Source organism: Leptonotus elevatus, chromosome 4 (genome assembly GCF_054856555.1).
Source record: "Leptonotus elevatus isolate MCC_2025b chromosome 4, RoL_Lele_1.0, whole genome shotgun sequence".
NCBI classification, from domain to species: Eukaryota; Metazoa; Chordata; class Actinopteri; order Syngnathiformes; family Syngnathidae; genus Leptonotus; species Leptonotus elevatus.
This window is the reverse complement of record NC_141242.1, coordinates 11,764,873-11,779,743: the sequence shown is the minus strand read 5'-3', so window position 1 is coordinate 11,779,743 and position 14,871 is coordinate 11,764,873. Positions and strand designations below refer to the sequence as shown.

General features: G+C 40.6%; 2 protein-coding genes across 3 annotated transcripts; both read left to right on the top strand.

The window, feature by feature from the left end:
- Positions 1-538: 538 nt before the first annotated feature.
- LOC147175536 (interleukin-17 receptor A) lies at positions 539-6,621 on the top strand. The gene is made up of 12 exons (XM_086072618.1): positions 539-993; positions 1,340-1,806; positions 3,369-3,393; positions 3,475-3,618; positions 3,713-3,831; positions 3,894-4,014; positions 4,612-4,659; positions 4,748-4,902; positions 4,965-5,039; positions 5,121-5,193; positions 5,487-5,582; positions 5,777-6,621. The coding sequence occupies exons 1-12, from the start codon at positions 801-803 to the stop codon at positions 6,508-6,510; spliced, it is 2,250 nt and encodes a 749-aa protein (XP_085928744.1). The 5' UTR covers positions 539-800; the 3' UTR covers positions 6,511-6,621.
- Positions 6,622-6,971: 350 nt separating this feature from the next.
- LOC147175535 (uncharacterized) lies at positions 6,972-14,582 on the top strand. Of its 2 annotated transcripts, XM_086073737.1 has the most exons (19): positions 6,972-7,106; positions 7,252-7,310; positions 7,510-7,624; positions 7,694-7,868; positions 8,104-8,215; positions 9,048-9,154; positions 10,077-10,203; positions 10,292-10,412; positions 11,422-11,507; positions 11,606-11,733; positions 12,197-12,256; positions 12,480-12,543; positions 12,618-12,712; positions 12,816-12,944; positions 13,092-13,206; positions 13,277-13,414; positions 13,489-13,655; positions 13,876-13,958; positions 14,016-14,582. In XM_086073737.1, exons 2-19 carry the CDS (start codon positions 7,253-7,255, stop codon positions 14,209-14,211), a joined length of 2,076 nt encoding a protein of 691 aa, XP_085929863.1. In that variant the 5' UTR covers positions 6,972-7,106; position 7,252; the 3' UTR covers positions 14,212-14,582. The 2 variants fall into 2 exon arrangements, with proteins under 2 accessions (XP_085929863.1, XP_085929861.1); XM_086073735.1 differs by having other exon boundaries at positions 6,975-7,310.
- The last annotated feature ends 289 nt before the right edge of the window (positions 14,583-14,871 follow it).

Here is a 14,871-nt window from a genome sequence, read left to right as displayed (position 1 = left end):
GACTTCTTTCAGCCACTGTATTTGGTGTCAGACATCATGTCAGACAGTGTGTGCCTGTGATGTGTCAACTAATAAAACCAAGCTCAGGAGAAAATGTGACAGGAATTTTTATGTTCAACCTTCTAATCTCCGTTAGGGCTTTAAAAACTGCTGTTCCAAAATCCCTTACTGTCTATTGGCATGAGGTGTTAATCCTTCCAGGCTCAAACTTTTTATTGAGGCTTCTTGCCAGTGAGATCATGGGATGTTTCGTTTTTTATTAAACACTTGACAGCAGGATACACAACATAGCCTACACGTGTCCAGGAAAAACCGTGTACTTTTATAAAATCGTCCATATATTTCATACTGTATTTGCTTATATGTTTAATCAAATCTACGGATTTATAAAGAGTTAAATCCCACCAATAACTGGAGGATATGTTTTGGAAGCGTAACATTTTTGTTTTGAAATTCTAGCGTGTCGTAGCCAAGCGACTCTTGATGGTGACAGTAAAGTGACGTCATGGGTTTCTAGTTACAGTCACAATCACCGAAGAAGAAAAAGCGGAAGTTGTGAACACCGCTAATCGGAGGTGGTGGCATAAAGTCTAAAAGTCAGTCACTCTTTCTCAGTTTCATACGAACATCGCACATGGCGTTAAGCGGTGATATACATTAGAATCTTTCTGTAGTGATAATTTCGTCATCGTCGACTTTTCAAAGCTTCTCAAATTAGCGTTAGCCTCTGCTAGCTACCATCAAGAAGACTGCGGAAGTGGTCTCGATTGGTTAATCCCTACATCATTGGGCTCGTAAAGATGTGCAAAGTCCGAATGCTAAGGGCTTTGGTGGCGAGGCGACTAACCGAGACCGCCGATGAGATATTTGGACTCTTTGAGAAGACGATAACGGAGTACGAGGAGGAACTGTGTCGCTCCAAAGAGGAAAATGAACGACAGCGACAGCTACTGGACGCATTTCTCAGGCCCAATGTGCAACTACGTATAGAAGGTTTGTATTGCACGTTTCATTCTCATCTCACAATGTGTTTTCAAATGCCAAAATGATGACTTTAATACAATTGTTGCATCAAGTTTCTTAATGGTACTGAAGCCACAATGAAAAAAAGCAGTGGGATAATTAATGATATCATATCCGTTAAGTACTGTGCCATATTGTATGTTTTTCGTATCGATGGGATCTGATACCAAGTAAATGCATATATATATATCGTGGATACCAATACTTCAAAATCCCAATTAATTTTCATGACTTAAGTATTGTTGTGATGCTTATGTTAACACAGTGATCAACAGAAAACAAAAATTATTTTCTCTGTGTTCTCATTGTCCTGCAGACGTCCATCATCCAACGGACATGAAAGTTAACTTCGCCCCTGAGCAGCATGAGTGGCACGGCAGTACAGAAGAGCAGAAACCTCCGGCGCCCTGCCACATTAAAGTGGAAGAACTCTGGACCAGCCCGGAGGGAGAAACGGGCAACAGGGCATGTGATGAAGCCAGGTCCTCGCACCTTCATTACAGTCAAAGCAATGATGCGAGAGAGCCAGAGCTCCGAACTAGCAACTTGACCGCAGAAACCGCTGAAGACCAACATGAAGCATCACAACCATACATTCGCTTTGATTTACCGGCTGACCACATGACATCTGACTCATCGGACGAGAATCTTCACAGCAAAGCAGATTCCCAGGCTCACAGCAAGAAGTTTCAGTGCGGGGACTGTGGCAAGACGTACACGTCCAGGGCGGGTTTGAAAAGGCACACGATGAGTCACACCGGGGAGAGACCCCACAGGTGCTCGGTATGCGGTAAGAAATTCACACAGCGCTCGGATTTAGTCATTCACTTGCGCAGTCACACCGGAGTGAAGCCATTCGCCTGCACGCTCTGCTGTTGGAAGTTTGCGAAAAAGAGCAGTCTGGCGTTGCACATGAGGCGACACACGGGGGAGAAGCCTCACTGGTGCTCGGTGTGTGGGAAAAGATTCCGACACCGCTCCAGTCTCGTGGAACACTCCCGCATTCACGTCCAGGGGAGCGTTTACTCCTGCTCTGTGTGTGGCGCCGGATTCTCCGGGAAACGCAGTTTGGTGGCGCACAGGAGAACCCACAGCGGAGAACAGGCCCTTTCTTGCTCCCTTTGCGGGAAGAAAGTGTCAAGCCCGAGCTACCTGGCGTTACACATGAGGATACACACCTGCGAGGAAATGCACCCGGAGGGTTCTCCGCTGTTTGATGAAGAACAATCAAAAGTGAGAACAACATAGATGGTGTCACAGCCTCGCCACAAATTCTCAAAAGTCACCAAAAGCCGAATATCCCTCACTTTTTTGTCAGTAGTGCACGTTGAAGTCATTTGAAAGAGTTGCTCTGCTCATATGCCCATCATTCAGTGAGAGGAAGTGTAAGTATGTGGAATAATTAAAATTGTACATTTCTACCTAAGTTGTGACCCTGTTTAATGTATTTAATACTTTAACTTCCAAAGGACAGTTGAAATGTGCTGTAAGTCATTGCCTGTACAGTGAATGACATTTTTTATGGAGAATAAAATGTTTGACACAAGTTTTGAAATTGGATTAATTTGGAAGTCAACCAGCATAAAATGTATATCAAGCCTCGTCCATTTTGGAGTCAGTTAAATGCCATAATAGAAAGCAACCTGAGGCTCACACGAATGGATGAATAGACATTGTAATAATCCCAATGTTATTTTTTTCTCAACATGTGGGGTCTCTCACATTAAAAAAAAAATAAGTTAAAGATGTTAAAAATGCATGTTTGTTCCCTGCTGTAATGCAAAAATAAGTAGCATTGAACTATTAAGCAATATTTCCTGTCGATGTGTTATCTCTGATGATGGCACCTGATAAACAGCATTCTTCCTGTGTTCTATGATTATTTTGTACAGCATTTAAAGCAAAACACACGAGTGGAAAGTTGCACCACCAAATCTTACCTTTGAGAAGACAATCTCGTTCATTCTTGCAACTGCAACACCACAATGATCCACGTTGCATTCTTCTACTCGTGTTTGGCAACTGGGTTTGCAGCATTATCTTTCATTTTGATGTCGAACTGCAACCAATGGGTAAGGATTACATTGGGGTTTTTTTTAAATACCCTTTAAACTTAAAATCAAATGTCTTGTGGAAGACGATCCAGTCCAAGTTGGCTAATATAGGTGTAATATGATACAACTTCCTAGTCTGAAAATCATTTAAACTTTTGTAGTTACAGTGCATTTTAGAGTTTGTGCTTTTTTTTCTTTTTTTTTTAGCTTTACTTAATTTAATTACAGATTGAGAGTACTTTTGCAACATGGTGTTCAGCGAGTCCTAAAACTTATTTTCCTGCTTTACAGGGTCTCGGTAGCTGCACAATGAAGTGTGAGTGTTTAAATGTGTCTAAAAATAAATACAAATAACTGCCACCCTTGTAAACATGACATGCATATTTTTGAATGTCAGATAATTGCACAGACAAATCCAAGGTTGTGCCCCGACAGACTGCCCCCACCTCACCTGAGTGGGGTCCAGACTCTGTGGGAATTGCTAAGGATGGCCATGTGTCGGTTCTCACTATGAATATCACGTGGAGGCTCAAATCAGATGGTGAGTACAATTTGAGACCTCAAGTGTCCGCACTAATTTTTAAAATTTTATTTTTATTAATAATATTCAGATTAATCCCCCCTCCTCTTCCCAGCAAGTGTTCTATCACTCCATGGGACTCAGTTGCATATTGCTGATAAATATACGAATGAAAGTGTGTGCGCGCAGTTCACTTACAGTGTCAGCAAGCAGCTCAATCCTAAATTTAGCAAGGTAAGGAGGTGCATTTTGATCTTGAACTGCGGCAAACAAGTAACGGTGTTTTTCTACTTCAGTGGACTTTTTCATTGTCTGGGTTGCGTGTGGAGGCCGGCCATACGTATACACTGACAGCCTTTCATTTGCCACAACCTGACATTGGAGATTACACTATCACAAAGCAAGTTACAATCCCAGGTGAGGTATTACCATTCGAGGCTGGCATATTTGTATTTGTATTCTTAATTTTTATTGTTATTATTTTTTATTAGCCATTAGAGGCTGGCATTTGTATGTATTTTGTTTGTGTATTCCTGCATCATCCAAAAACGAGTTTCATGGGAAATGCCATGTTTGATGTGCATGAAGTAGTCAGTGCACAGCTTGTAATGCACTGTACATTTACTGTCCCCTTAAAATACCACAAAGCGATTCATGTCAAAATCGCTGGCAACAAAAGTGAGTACACCCCTAAGTGAAAATCTCCAAATTGGGCACTATTTGTGTGGCCACCATTGTTTTCCACCACTGCCTTAATCATTCAGACTTGAAATTTGAAATCAAGTTAAATAGTTTGTTCAGATATTGTTACATTTATTTTAAAAAAGGGGTTTGGTTTAAAAAAAGAAAAAAAGTGAGTGTTTTATCCCAAAGTTATTAAAATAGAAGATTATTATTTTTTTCTTTTTCAGTTTGAGAACATCCAAATACTGTATGTGTTTATCTCCAACAACAAATTTCCATTTATTTGACTCTTAAACATTTAATATTGTAATATTTGTCTATCATGGCTAGGATGTGATGACGAAAGACTCCAAAACTCCCAAATGTGTTTGGAAAATGGTGAGTTATTTATTGTCTTTAAAATACAGCAACAAAGGAGCGCTCAGTAATTCTCTCTTCTTTTTTTTTTTTAAACTTATTATTCAAGGTAGCCTTTGGGACGCTCACATCACAACTACTTTATCAATGGGGAAACATCAAATGTTGTCAATTTTTGTGGACTTTGAGGCAGACAAGCATTCTGACATATACCAAGTCTCCATTCAGAGTGACGGCTCCCATTTCTCAAAGAATGTTTCCAAGGTGAAACTGAAACTGATTTTTGTCTATAGTATTATTGTCTTATTATTCAATCTCACAAACAGGACAACCGAACATCTATAAACATCACATTTGGCTTGGATGTGTCACAGCTCTTAAAGTGTGAACTGCTGATAACGGTGAGTTTTGCCCCACAAAAAAAATATAATATGTGTATCAAAGCTTATTAAATTTATTTTATTTTCTCGCTCTCTCTCAAGATTAAGCCATTCTTCACAAGATGCATGAACGACGGCTGTCATGCACAACAAACGAAAATCAATTACTGTTTGTGTAAGTGTTGCAGTTGTTTTAGCATTGACACCTTAAATGTCATTAAATGCTGACATTTATTGACCTTTCTTAAAGCGACCCAAAATATCAAAAGATTATGTATTTATTTAGTAAAATGTCTTTTGTGCATTGAAAATAAACAGTATTTTGGGGTTAAATAGTAGTTTAACCAAATGCAGATAAATACATTGTAATAATAGGACTTGATAGCACAGGCAGAGGACTTTAACTGCACAAAAATGGCATTGTTGTTTTTTTTTTTTTGTATTTTAATCCCACTTTTTTGTGTGTAGCTTTTCCACCACGGACTGCAATGATGAAGGGGGCAGTGGGGCTGGCTTTTGTTGGTGTTTGTTTTGCCTTTTTGCTGAGGGCTGCATCTTATAAAGGTAATATGATTTGATTGTAGTATGTTGACTTTGCTGCTTCTATTTTTCTTTTTATTTGTCACCTTGCAACCATGTTTCATTTATTGCACATTATTGCCCCCTACAGGCTGAGAATGGAAATATTCACTCTTAACTCAAGGGAGCACTAGATTAAAGACTAAACGGAGGTCTAAATTTTTTCTTCTTTCCCTCAGGTCACATCAGTGCGTCGTCATCGGCTACTGACCAACAACCGCAATGTTTCCGGGTGCGAGAAAGAAAAAAAGTCTTCATCCTCTACTCCCTTGACCACCCTTTATACAAAAATGTCGTCCTCAAGCTCTGCGCCTTCCTGACGGCCAAATGCGGCACCGAGGTGATCCTGGATCTGATGGATTCCGCCCGACTGGGAATTCTGGGCCGTATCCAGTGGCTGGACTGGCAGAGAGAACAAATGGAACGCTCTTCAGATAAGATCCTCCTCCTGTGCTCACAAGGAGTGCAAGCCAAATGGAGAGCCATGTGCGGAGAGAAACGGGTTCTCCTGAGAGAAGACCTGGGTTCGCCCTTGGGCGACATGCTCACTCCGGCTCTCGGCCTCATCGTCCCTCATCTGGTACATCGCGCTTCCTACGAGAAGTACATGGTGGCTTACTTTGAAGATGTTTGTTCCCCGGAAGACGTCCCCTCGCCGTTTAACGTCACAGTTCGATACAAGCTCATGAAGCAATTTGAGGAGCTCTTCTTCAGAATCCTGGACGCCGAACAGCACGGGCCGGGTAGAGTTTGTCACATTGAAGGACTTGCCGAGGGCGAGTATCACCGCTGCCCCTCGGGTCGAGCCTTGCAAGAGGCCTTGGAGGCTTTTCGGGAGTACCAGTTGAAGCACCCGCAGTGGTTTGAGGAGGAACTGGTGGAGGACTTGGAAGTCGAAGGGCAAGGCCTATAATGAGCTTTACATGCAGCAAAAGTGTGGCAAGATTATAACTTTACAATTTTTTTTCTGGAAACTAAATCTTGAATAAAAGTACAGTATAAGCAACTTTCCCCCCCCCCTCCCCGTTGGCATTTAGAGGTAAATGTGATATTTCTGTTTCTTTACCGTTAGAATTATGAACGGGGTCCTTGAAAAATGTCTTCTCTGTAAATTAGCCCTGGACCCAAAAACTTTGAGAAACCCTGCTTATGTTGATGTAAAATAAAATATCTCAGAACAAACTTAGCATGTTTCACACCGTGGACAACTATCATTACATATGGTAATGCGTGGGAGAATTCAACTGGATTTCATAGATTGTAGTGTGAAGTAATGACCACAAATAGAGAAGAAGAAAAATCAATGAGCGGCATTTATCATACTTTGCAACTAAAAATGTTTTGACATTTGATCATGTGTTTTGACCCAAAAGACCCACTTTTGGAAAACTCATTAACCAGTAGTTTTCTGTTATTGATGCTAGCTGGCCATGTAAACACTCTCTGGGGTTAAAGTTCAGCCTTCTGGGCAAAGTTTCTAACATTTTTTTTTTGGTAGCGGCTGAGAAGGTAAGCACCACGTTCTTGTGCAATCTTTATTGTACCGTTTTGGACTGTAATTTGTTCCAGTGTAGCTATACTAAAACCGTACTGAAACATCTGGAAAGGAAATAGAAAAGGACTGTGTTTAAGTGCTATTAAGTTCTCTACGCAGAATGCTAAAGCGAGTGTCCACATTGATCATTAGAAGAGGACTTTCAACATTTCAAAATGGTAAGAATGGGCTTTTTTTTTTTCTCTCCTCAAAATATGGAATTGGATCTATTTTTGCATATCAGGAATTGTACCTGGTAATTTAAGGGTTATTCGATATTGGAGATATAGAGTTCACTTTTTAACCTGTGAAGTACCAGTTTGTTAGTTTTTTAAAGTACACTCTGACGTCCCACCACTGATCATCGATGACTTTTAGACAGCATCTTCCAAGTTCATCCGTCGGTATCGCAGGCACTGGCAGAAAACCACCCGGTGGTGGCGCTAGAGAGCACTATCATCACTCACGGCATGCCCTACCCTCACAATCTCAGGTATGTGCTTTGAATGTCAACACACCTCATTACAACTTCACGTCATAATGAGTAAGTGGATTAACGCAGCACGGCCAAAGAGGTGGAGGCCATCGTGAGGGCCCAAAAGGCCACCCCCGCCACTGTCGGGGTGATTGAGGGCAAAGTTCACGTCGGTTTGTCTGTGGAGGAGCTGGACTTCCTGGCCCGCTGCGAAGGCTCCGTCAAGGTGTCTCGACGTGACCTGCCGTATGTGGTTAGCCAAGTGAGGATGCAACACTCAAATGTGATTGATGAGATGTAGAGGTGGTGGAAAGGTCATTCCAGATTTGGAGAATAATAATAATACAAAAAAAAAAAATCTGGTCAAGTTTGCCTACATATGGAGAATAAAGTACTATTTTCAAATAATGGATTAAGAGTAAAAGTACAAATACTTGAATAATTAGTACAGCAACAAAGTATTTATACTTCCCACCTCTAACTGGATGTGTTGACAGGGGCTCTCTGGCGGCACCACTGTGTCGGCCACCATGATTGCAGCGCACCGAGCCGGCATCCCCGTGTTTGTTACCGGAGGTATCGGGGGAGTGCACAGAGATGGAGAGAACAGTAAGATGGACAGCTTTTTATAATGGAGTGCTTTGCAAAGGTGATGTTTTTATTTTATTTTTTTCCTTTTGGGTCCTTGTATCCAGAAATTCTGAAGAGGGTTAAAGGATTTAAGTCGAAGGTGTTATTGTCATTTCTTGACAATAATATATTATATGTGACCTTACTAGTCTAAACATGACATTCTGATTAATATCACATTAGTGGAATATGAGTTATGGAGCAACATTTTTATCCATCTCAGGGGGCGGCCATTTTGCCACTTGCTGTCGACTGATGATGACATCACAGTTGCTCAGGGCTCAGGCTACGGCCAATCATAGCTCACCTGTTTTCTGAAGCTGTGCTGTGATTGGTTGTTACCTGAGACCTGAGCAACATTGATGTCATCTTCAGTCGACAACAAGATGGATAAAAAAATAGCTGGATTTTGCTCCATTCCACAAATGTAATATTAATCAGAACATCATACTTATCAATTTTTTTTATAGTGCTAATTTTCATTAGTTAATTTGGAGTCTAGCCCAGCAGAATTTGATCAGGTGCATACCAACAAACAATCATTCACACTCAATCACATTCACACATGTGGACAATTTAGAGTATTAAATGAACCTAACATGCATGCATGCCTTGGGAATGTGGAAGGGGGCCAGAGGACAGAACCCCCAATCAAGCAATGGGCGAACATGCAAACTTCACAAAGGCAGAGCTGAGAGGACAAACGCTATAGAAAATGGGCGGATTATTAGGATTGCATATCATTTTTACACTTCTCAACATTAATAATAATAATCATGTTTGCACATTAATGGGTACAGTATTTGTCCAGGTCTGGACATCAGTGCTGATCTAACAGAACTGGGCAGGACTCCCGTTGCCGTGGTGTCTGCTGGGGTCAAGTCTATACTAGACATCGGACGCACTTTGGAGTTCCTAGTAAGAGCTTTAAGGAGACATACTTGAAATACAAGTGACCTGACTTTCTAGTTTTTCAAGATATGACTTATTTTTAAGGGATACAATCACTCTATAGTTAATAAACAATAACGAAATAACTTAAAACTATAACTGAAAAAATAAATCGCTAGCAAAATCAAATCGAAAATGCTTTCTGAATAAACAAAACAACTGAAATGACATTTTATGTTTATAAAGCTAACTAAAACTACCTATAAGCTAATTATACCCAAATTGTCCTTAGTTTTCATCATTGTCAATTATACATTTTCTTTCTGGGTTCATTTTAATTGTATTTATTTTGCTATTGTCCGAAGCTACAGTAGAAGGAAGGTCAGTTGTTTGAGAATTGTAGTTTACTTTATCATACCATATTTAGTGAACTTAAAAAAAAAAAAAAATTAAAACCTTATGCTCGGCAAATATTTAATTTTTTTTTAACTAATACAAAAAAATAATACTAACTAGACTAAAATGAAGCATTTCTGAAAAAGTTTAAACTAACAAACTTGCTCTAAAATCTAATTATATATATATATAAATATATATATTATAAAGAAAGAAACCCAAAACTATTGTAAACCTGCTCACTGCTCAATAGACAGAACCTAGTTTGTTAAATAGTGAACAATGAATCTAAAAAGGGTCTTCAAGCTGTTTAATGCCACTCCCAGTTGATGTTTATCGTAAGATTCATAACTTAAAACAAAAGCAATTACATGTGTATTTAAAAAAAAAGCCAAAAATGCTAACACACTAGTTAAAAAAAAAAAAGTACAGGTAGCTGTTTTCAAATGTAGGGAGAGAAGTAAAAAGTCGCTCAAATAATAAAAACTTAAGTCAAATAAAGATACCCGTCATATCTTCATCCTACCACTTTTCTCAAATTTTCCTTAATCAGGAGACTCAGGGTGTTTGTGTCGCCACCTATGGAGCGTCGAAAGCTTTCCCAGCCTTCTTCTCTCCACTAAGCGGATTCACTTCCCCATACCAAGTCTGCGACCCTGACAAGGCCGCACAACTCATCGGTAAATCAACATTTTCTACAATCAACCCTCATAATTAAATTTCACAAATTGCATTAACATTCGCAAATTTGCCACTGTCCCTCTTTAGAGAGCGCTTTGTCACTAGGTGTCCATAGTGGCGTGTTGATAGCTGTGCCCATCCTGCAAGAGCACGCAGCGGCAGGCCAGCGGATCCAGCGAGCAATACAGACAGCCGTGGCAGAGGCAAGGTATGAAAATTGAATTTAGGATTAAATTGTACAAATGACATAAAGTTCATTTTCTATGCACGCATAGTATGTTCCGTTCAGTTTTGCTCTAAGATATCTATATCAAATTAGGAACTACAGATATTTTCAAAATGTAGTAATAGCCACTCTGTCTGTATTATACTGCCCCCAGGTGGCCAAGGCACGCACAGTACACCAGATGGAACGGCACAGTGTCCATTGAATTGAACTGGCAAAAATTGATTAATTCTTCACATTTTTAATTATGTTTTTATAAAGTATAATATTTTAGAGTGATGTTTATTAACTCATTCACTCCCAGCAATTTTCACTGAAGCAACCCCCTTCGCTCCCAGCTGTTTTACTGGATTTTGACGGATTTTGCAAGGCCCACGGAATATTGTGTTCTATTGCTATAAAAACATGAAACCTACCAAAAGAAAGATTAGAGTCTCATCTTTGATCAGGAAAAAAAGTATATTTCTATCTATCTGTTTCCGTGTTGCAGCAATTAGCATTAGAATGTAGCTAAGTTTAATCATTATTCACATATCTGTTTACAACCGTGGGTAAAGGAGCTCTTTTCAACATGGCCCTGGTTGATCTCTTATACTCTGCTGCCACCTGCTGGCCGTTTTTTTTTTACTACCGTTTCTTCAAACGTTCTTTGCCGTTGAGAGGCTGCATCAAAGCCTGCTCTATGCTCTAGCATAAGAAAATGTATAAATACGTCTTTGGGACACGTAACACATTTAAAATAGAACGTATTTATACGTTTTAGGAGCAAATGGGTTAATAACGCTACAAATATTTTTGCTATTATCTTTTTCTGGAGGTCGGAATGGATTAATGGCATTTCCATGTACTTTAATGGGAAAAGATAACTTGTACAATGTGTGCAGGGAAAATGAACATTTAATGGCTAATGCTGACTTCTCCATAGTTCAATTTTTTTTATTTGTCAGTCTGCATTTCTATTTCTACTTCTACGATTATTCCCCTCACTCAGTTCTCAAGGTATCACAGGAAGAGATGTGACGCCGTACATTCTCCAAAGGGTCAACGAGCTGACGCAAGGAAAGTCCCTTGAAGCCAGTATCCTTCCAATAATTCACATCTAATCGGGCACTTACAGCACACAAGATATGCAGTCACCAATGTGGTATGTTAACACCCCTTCATTTTCCTTGTAGATATTGCTCTCATTCATAACAACGCTAAAGTTGGCAGCCAGATAGCCTGTGCGCTGTCAAAGCGGATGAAGAAAAGAAAGTCCAGTAGCTCATCAAATCGTCCCGCTAAACAATCTGAATCCAGTATTGTGAGTGCAAATGCAGATGGTTTGTTTTAAGGGGACGTTTTTTTTAAACTGTTGTCTAGCTACCGTGTTATGCTCTATTCTTCTTTTTGTCCCCAACAAAAAGTTTAAAAAACAACAACATTTTAGCTCATTGAAGTGGCACTTCATAAACTGTGTAATCAAGCAAGTGCTGCTTATCGTCGCTTGAAAGTGGCTCGGGATCTTCACCCAGCCTAGCTAAACATATCATGGGCAGAAAAACTCAGTGTGGGGGGGCAGTTGTTATTTAAATTGGGCCCGCTGTAATGATGGAAGTGCAGAACGGCTTCCTCACAGACACATTTTCAGAAAAAAAAAGTACTTTCTAGGACCAGCAATCCAGAGCACCGACTATTTGTGTTACAAGCCATTAAAAAGTCAATTTTCCCCTCAAAAGTTGAATGAACTCAGTCCACAACAACAATGCTATTCTATTTTGCCGCAGGTCGTCATCGGGGGAATAAATGTGGATTTTATTGCAAAAGGAAAAACAAAAACACTTCAGGTAAGTTTATAATCCATATGACACATATCGCAGTTTACAAACCTTTATTGAGTCAAGGCACATATTTTGCATGATAACAATCTCACTCCAAAAATGTACCAAAAAAAAGCTGGATGAACATGTTAAAGAAGTCATTTCTGGTATCTCAATAGAAAGCATTTCATTGCGTGGATTGATGAACAAAGATAATTGTCATTTTTAAACTGTTGTTGTCAACTCTGAGTTTGGACAGACCAACCCGGGAAGCGTTTGCCAGTCATACGGTGGCGTAGGACGAAACATCGCTGGTGCGTTTCCATCCTATTTATTTGATCATATTTTCATTCATAACCTAATTTTGGCAGTCTGCTTGTCTTTTCAGATTGTTTGAGTCGCCTGGGCCACCAGCCCGTGTTCATCTCGGCCACTGGAGCCGATTCTCACAGCGATGCCGTCTTCAGCTACTGCAAACATATGGTAACATATGTAGGGTTGAAAATGTCGGCGAATCATCAGACGCTGTTCCAATTCTACTGTATTCGAGTATGCGGCTGCCATGTGTGTGCGCTTTTGCCATCAGGACGTCAGCGGCGTGACGAGGTTGGAAGGTCAAAGCACAGCTACCTATTGTGCCGTTATCACTGAAAATGGAGAACTCGCTCTCGGATTGGGCGACATGGACATTCATCAGCAGATAACAGAACAATATGTAAGTTCTGATTGTGGCCCAGTGGTTTTTGAGGTTCGATTCCAAGGTCCTGGGTTCAAATCTCAGATCAGGTCTACTCCGGAGTTTGACGGTAACTTGTTCCGAATGTGTTGTTGTCATCTATCTTCTTGATGGTCTTCCCCGTAGGTGTCGCAATTTGAAAAGCAGCTTTTGGCGTCGACTCTGGTGTGTCTTGATGGAAACATCCCAGCCTCCACCGTCAGATATGTTCTCTCCATCGCCAAACAGCACAACATCAACGGTACGGAAGAAAGTCCCGAGCATTGAATTTGTAGCGTTTATTGACTCCGATGCCTAACGTCAACGTGCAGTCTGGTATGAGCCGACCGATTCCGAAAAATCTCGTAAACCCTTCCTGTCCGACGCCTGGAAGTCGCTGTCCTACGCCTCACCCAACCTGGCCGAGTTGTGCACCATGAGCAAAACCATTGGCCTTCAAACACCCGAAGGTAAAAATCTGAGGGAATAGTTTTGTTTGTGTTTATGTGCAAGTGAGGATGTGCTTTGGTTGGGGTGCCGTCAGTGCTCCCAAATTCCCTGGAGCAGGTGCTGAGTCTGGCCGTGGCTCTCTCGCGTCCCCTGCTGGAGCATCTCCACTGCCTGGTGGTGACCCTGGGGGAAAACGGAGTGTTGATATGCGGCGAGCACCACGCATGCTGCGTCAACTTGAAGCCAAGGAAGCAGAGGAAGGCGAGAACTTTAAAAATAATTAATTAAATAGAATGCACAGACTCAAGCAGTTTTTTTGGGGGGGGAAAACAGTTTTCATTCTTTAATTCATCATTCACTTTTTCTTAGCACTCATTTTCTTTGGAACCCACCGTGTGCACAAAAAAACTCAACAAAACGTAAGCATAAAACAATGTATGGACAGATAGAAGAGAGTTATTGTGACCATCTGTATTTGCAGACAAGGAAGCTTTGCGCTGTCCACTACCCAGCGCTGACTCTCGCAGCACATGAGACGATGAACGTCTCGGGAGCAGGAGATAGGTAGAAAGCACCTATAGTTCTGAGCAAAAAGACAAGTCATCATTTCCTTATGTGCAGTCTTGCAGGCGCCTTGATGGCCGGGATCCTCCAGGGCCGAGACACCGACGCTTGTGTTCGGATGGGCCTCCTGGCCGCACGCCTGTCCCTTGCATCACCGCATCCTATCGCCCCCGTGCTGACTCGACAGTCTGTAGAGCCCGACCGCATTGAAAATCACAGCTGGCCCGAGCCGACATTCATGTGGATGGACTGATTGTATTTGGAGTTGGTACAATTATGCTTTTGAATACTTTCAGTTAGTGTGCTTTTTTTTCCCACGTACGTTCAACAAAACGTACATTTGGGTTCATTAATGCTTCTAAAGTGTCCATAAATGTGGCAATTTGTCTGTCTGTGCCTTATGATTGACTGGATGTATTGATGTCAAAATATTGACACTTTTGGCCCAATTTGGAAATGTTCATTTAGGGGTGCACTCACTTTTGTTGCCAGGAGATATTAATGGCTGAGTGTTACGTTATTTTGTGGGGACAGTAAATTCACAGTTTTACAATCAGTACACTGTAGTTTCATTTTGTTAGTGTTGTCCTGTTAAAATATATAATAAAAATATTTACAAAATTGTGACAAGTGTACTCAATTTGTGAGATAATGTATGTATGTAGAACAATATTTGGCATGTTAAATGAATTATGCATTGTAATAATACCGCACATTGAAATATGTTAACGGTATAACAGAGAAGTGTGCCAAGTATGTCCCGCAGTGTTTTCTTTAATCTTACCACTGCGTGTTTACATTAAACAAAAATCTGGAATGTCTTTTGCACTGATTTAAGTGGGGTTTTTTTTCTCTCAAAGGGGTTAATTGAAGTGTGTTTTTTTTTTTATCATTTATTTCACGGCATGTGGAC

Excerpts from the sequence above, each read along its gene's own strand:
- LOC147175536 (XM_086072618.1), top strand. The coding sequence starts at position 801 with ATGTGCAAAGTCCGAATGCTAAGGGCTTTGGTGGCGAGGCGACTAACC. Across the intron at positions 4,015-4,611 it reads AAAGCAAGTTACAATCCCAG|GATGTGATGACGAAAGACTC; the intron begins GTGAGGTATTAC and ends TATCATGGCTAG. Across the intron at positions 4,660-4,747 it reads CCAAATGTGTTTGGAAAATG|GTAGCCTTTGGGACGCTCAC; the intron begins GTGAGTTATTTA and ends TTATTATTCAAG.
- LOC147175535 (XM_086073737.1), top strand. The coding sequence starts at position 7,253 with ATGCTAAAGCGAGTGTCCACATTGATCATTAGAAGAGGACTTTCAACA. Across the intron at positions 7,625-7,693 it reads CCCTACCCTCACAATCTCAG|CACGGCCAAAGAGGTGGAGG; the intron begins GTATGTGCTTTG and ends GGATTAACGCAG. Across the intron at positions 13,415-13,488 it reads TGGCCTTCAAACACCCGAAG|TGCTCCCAAATTCCCTGGAG; the intron begins GTAAAAATCTGA and ends GGGTGCCGTCAG.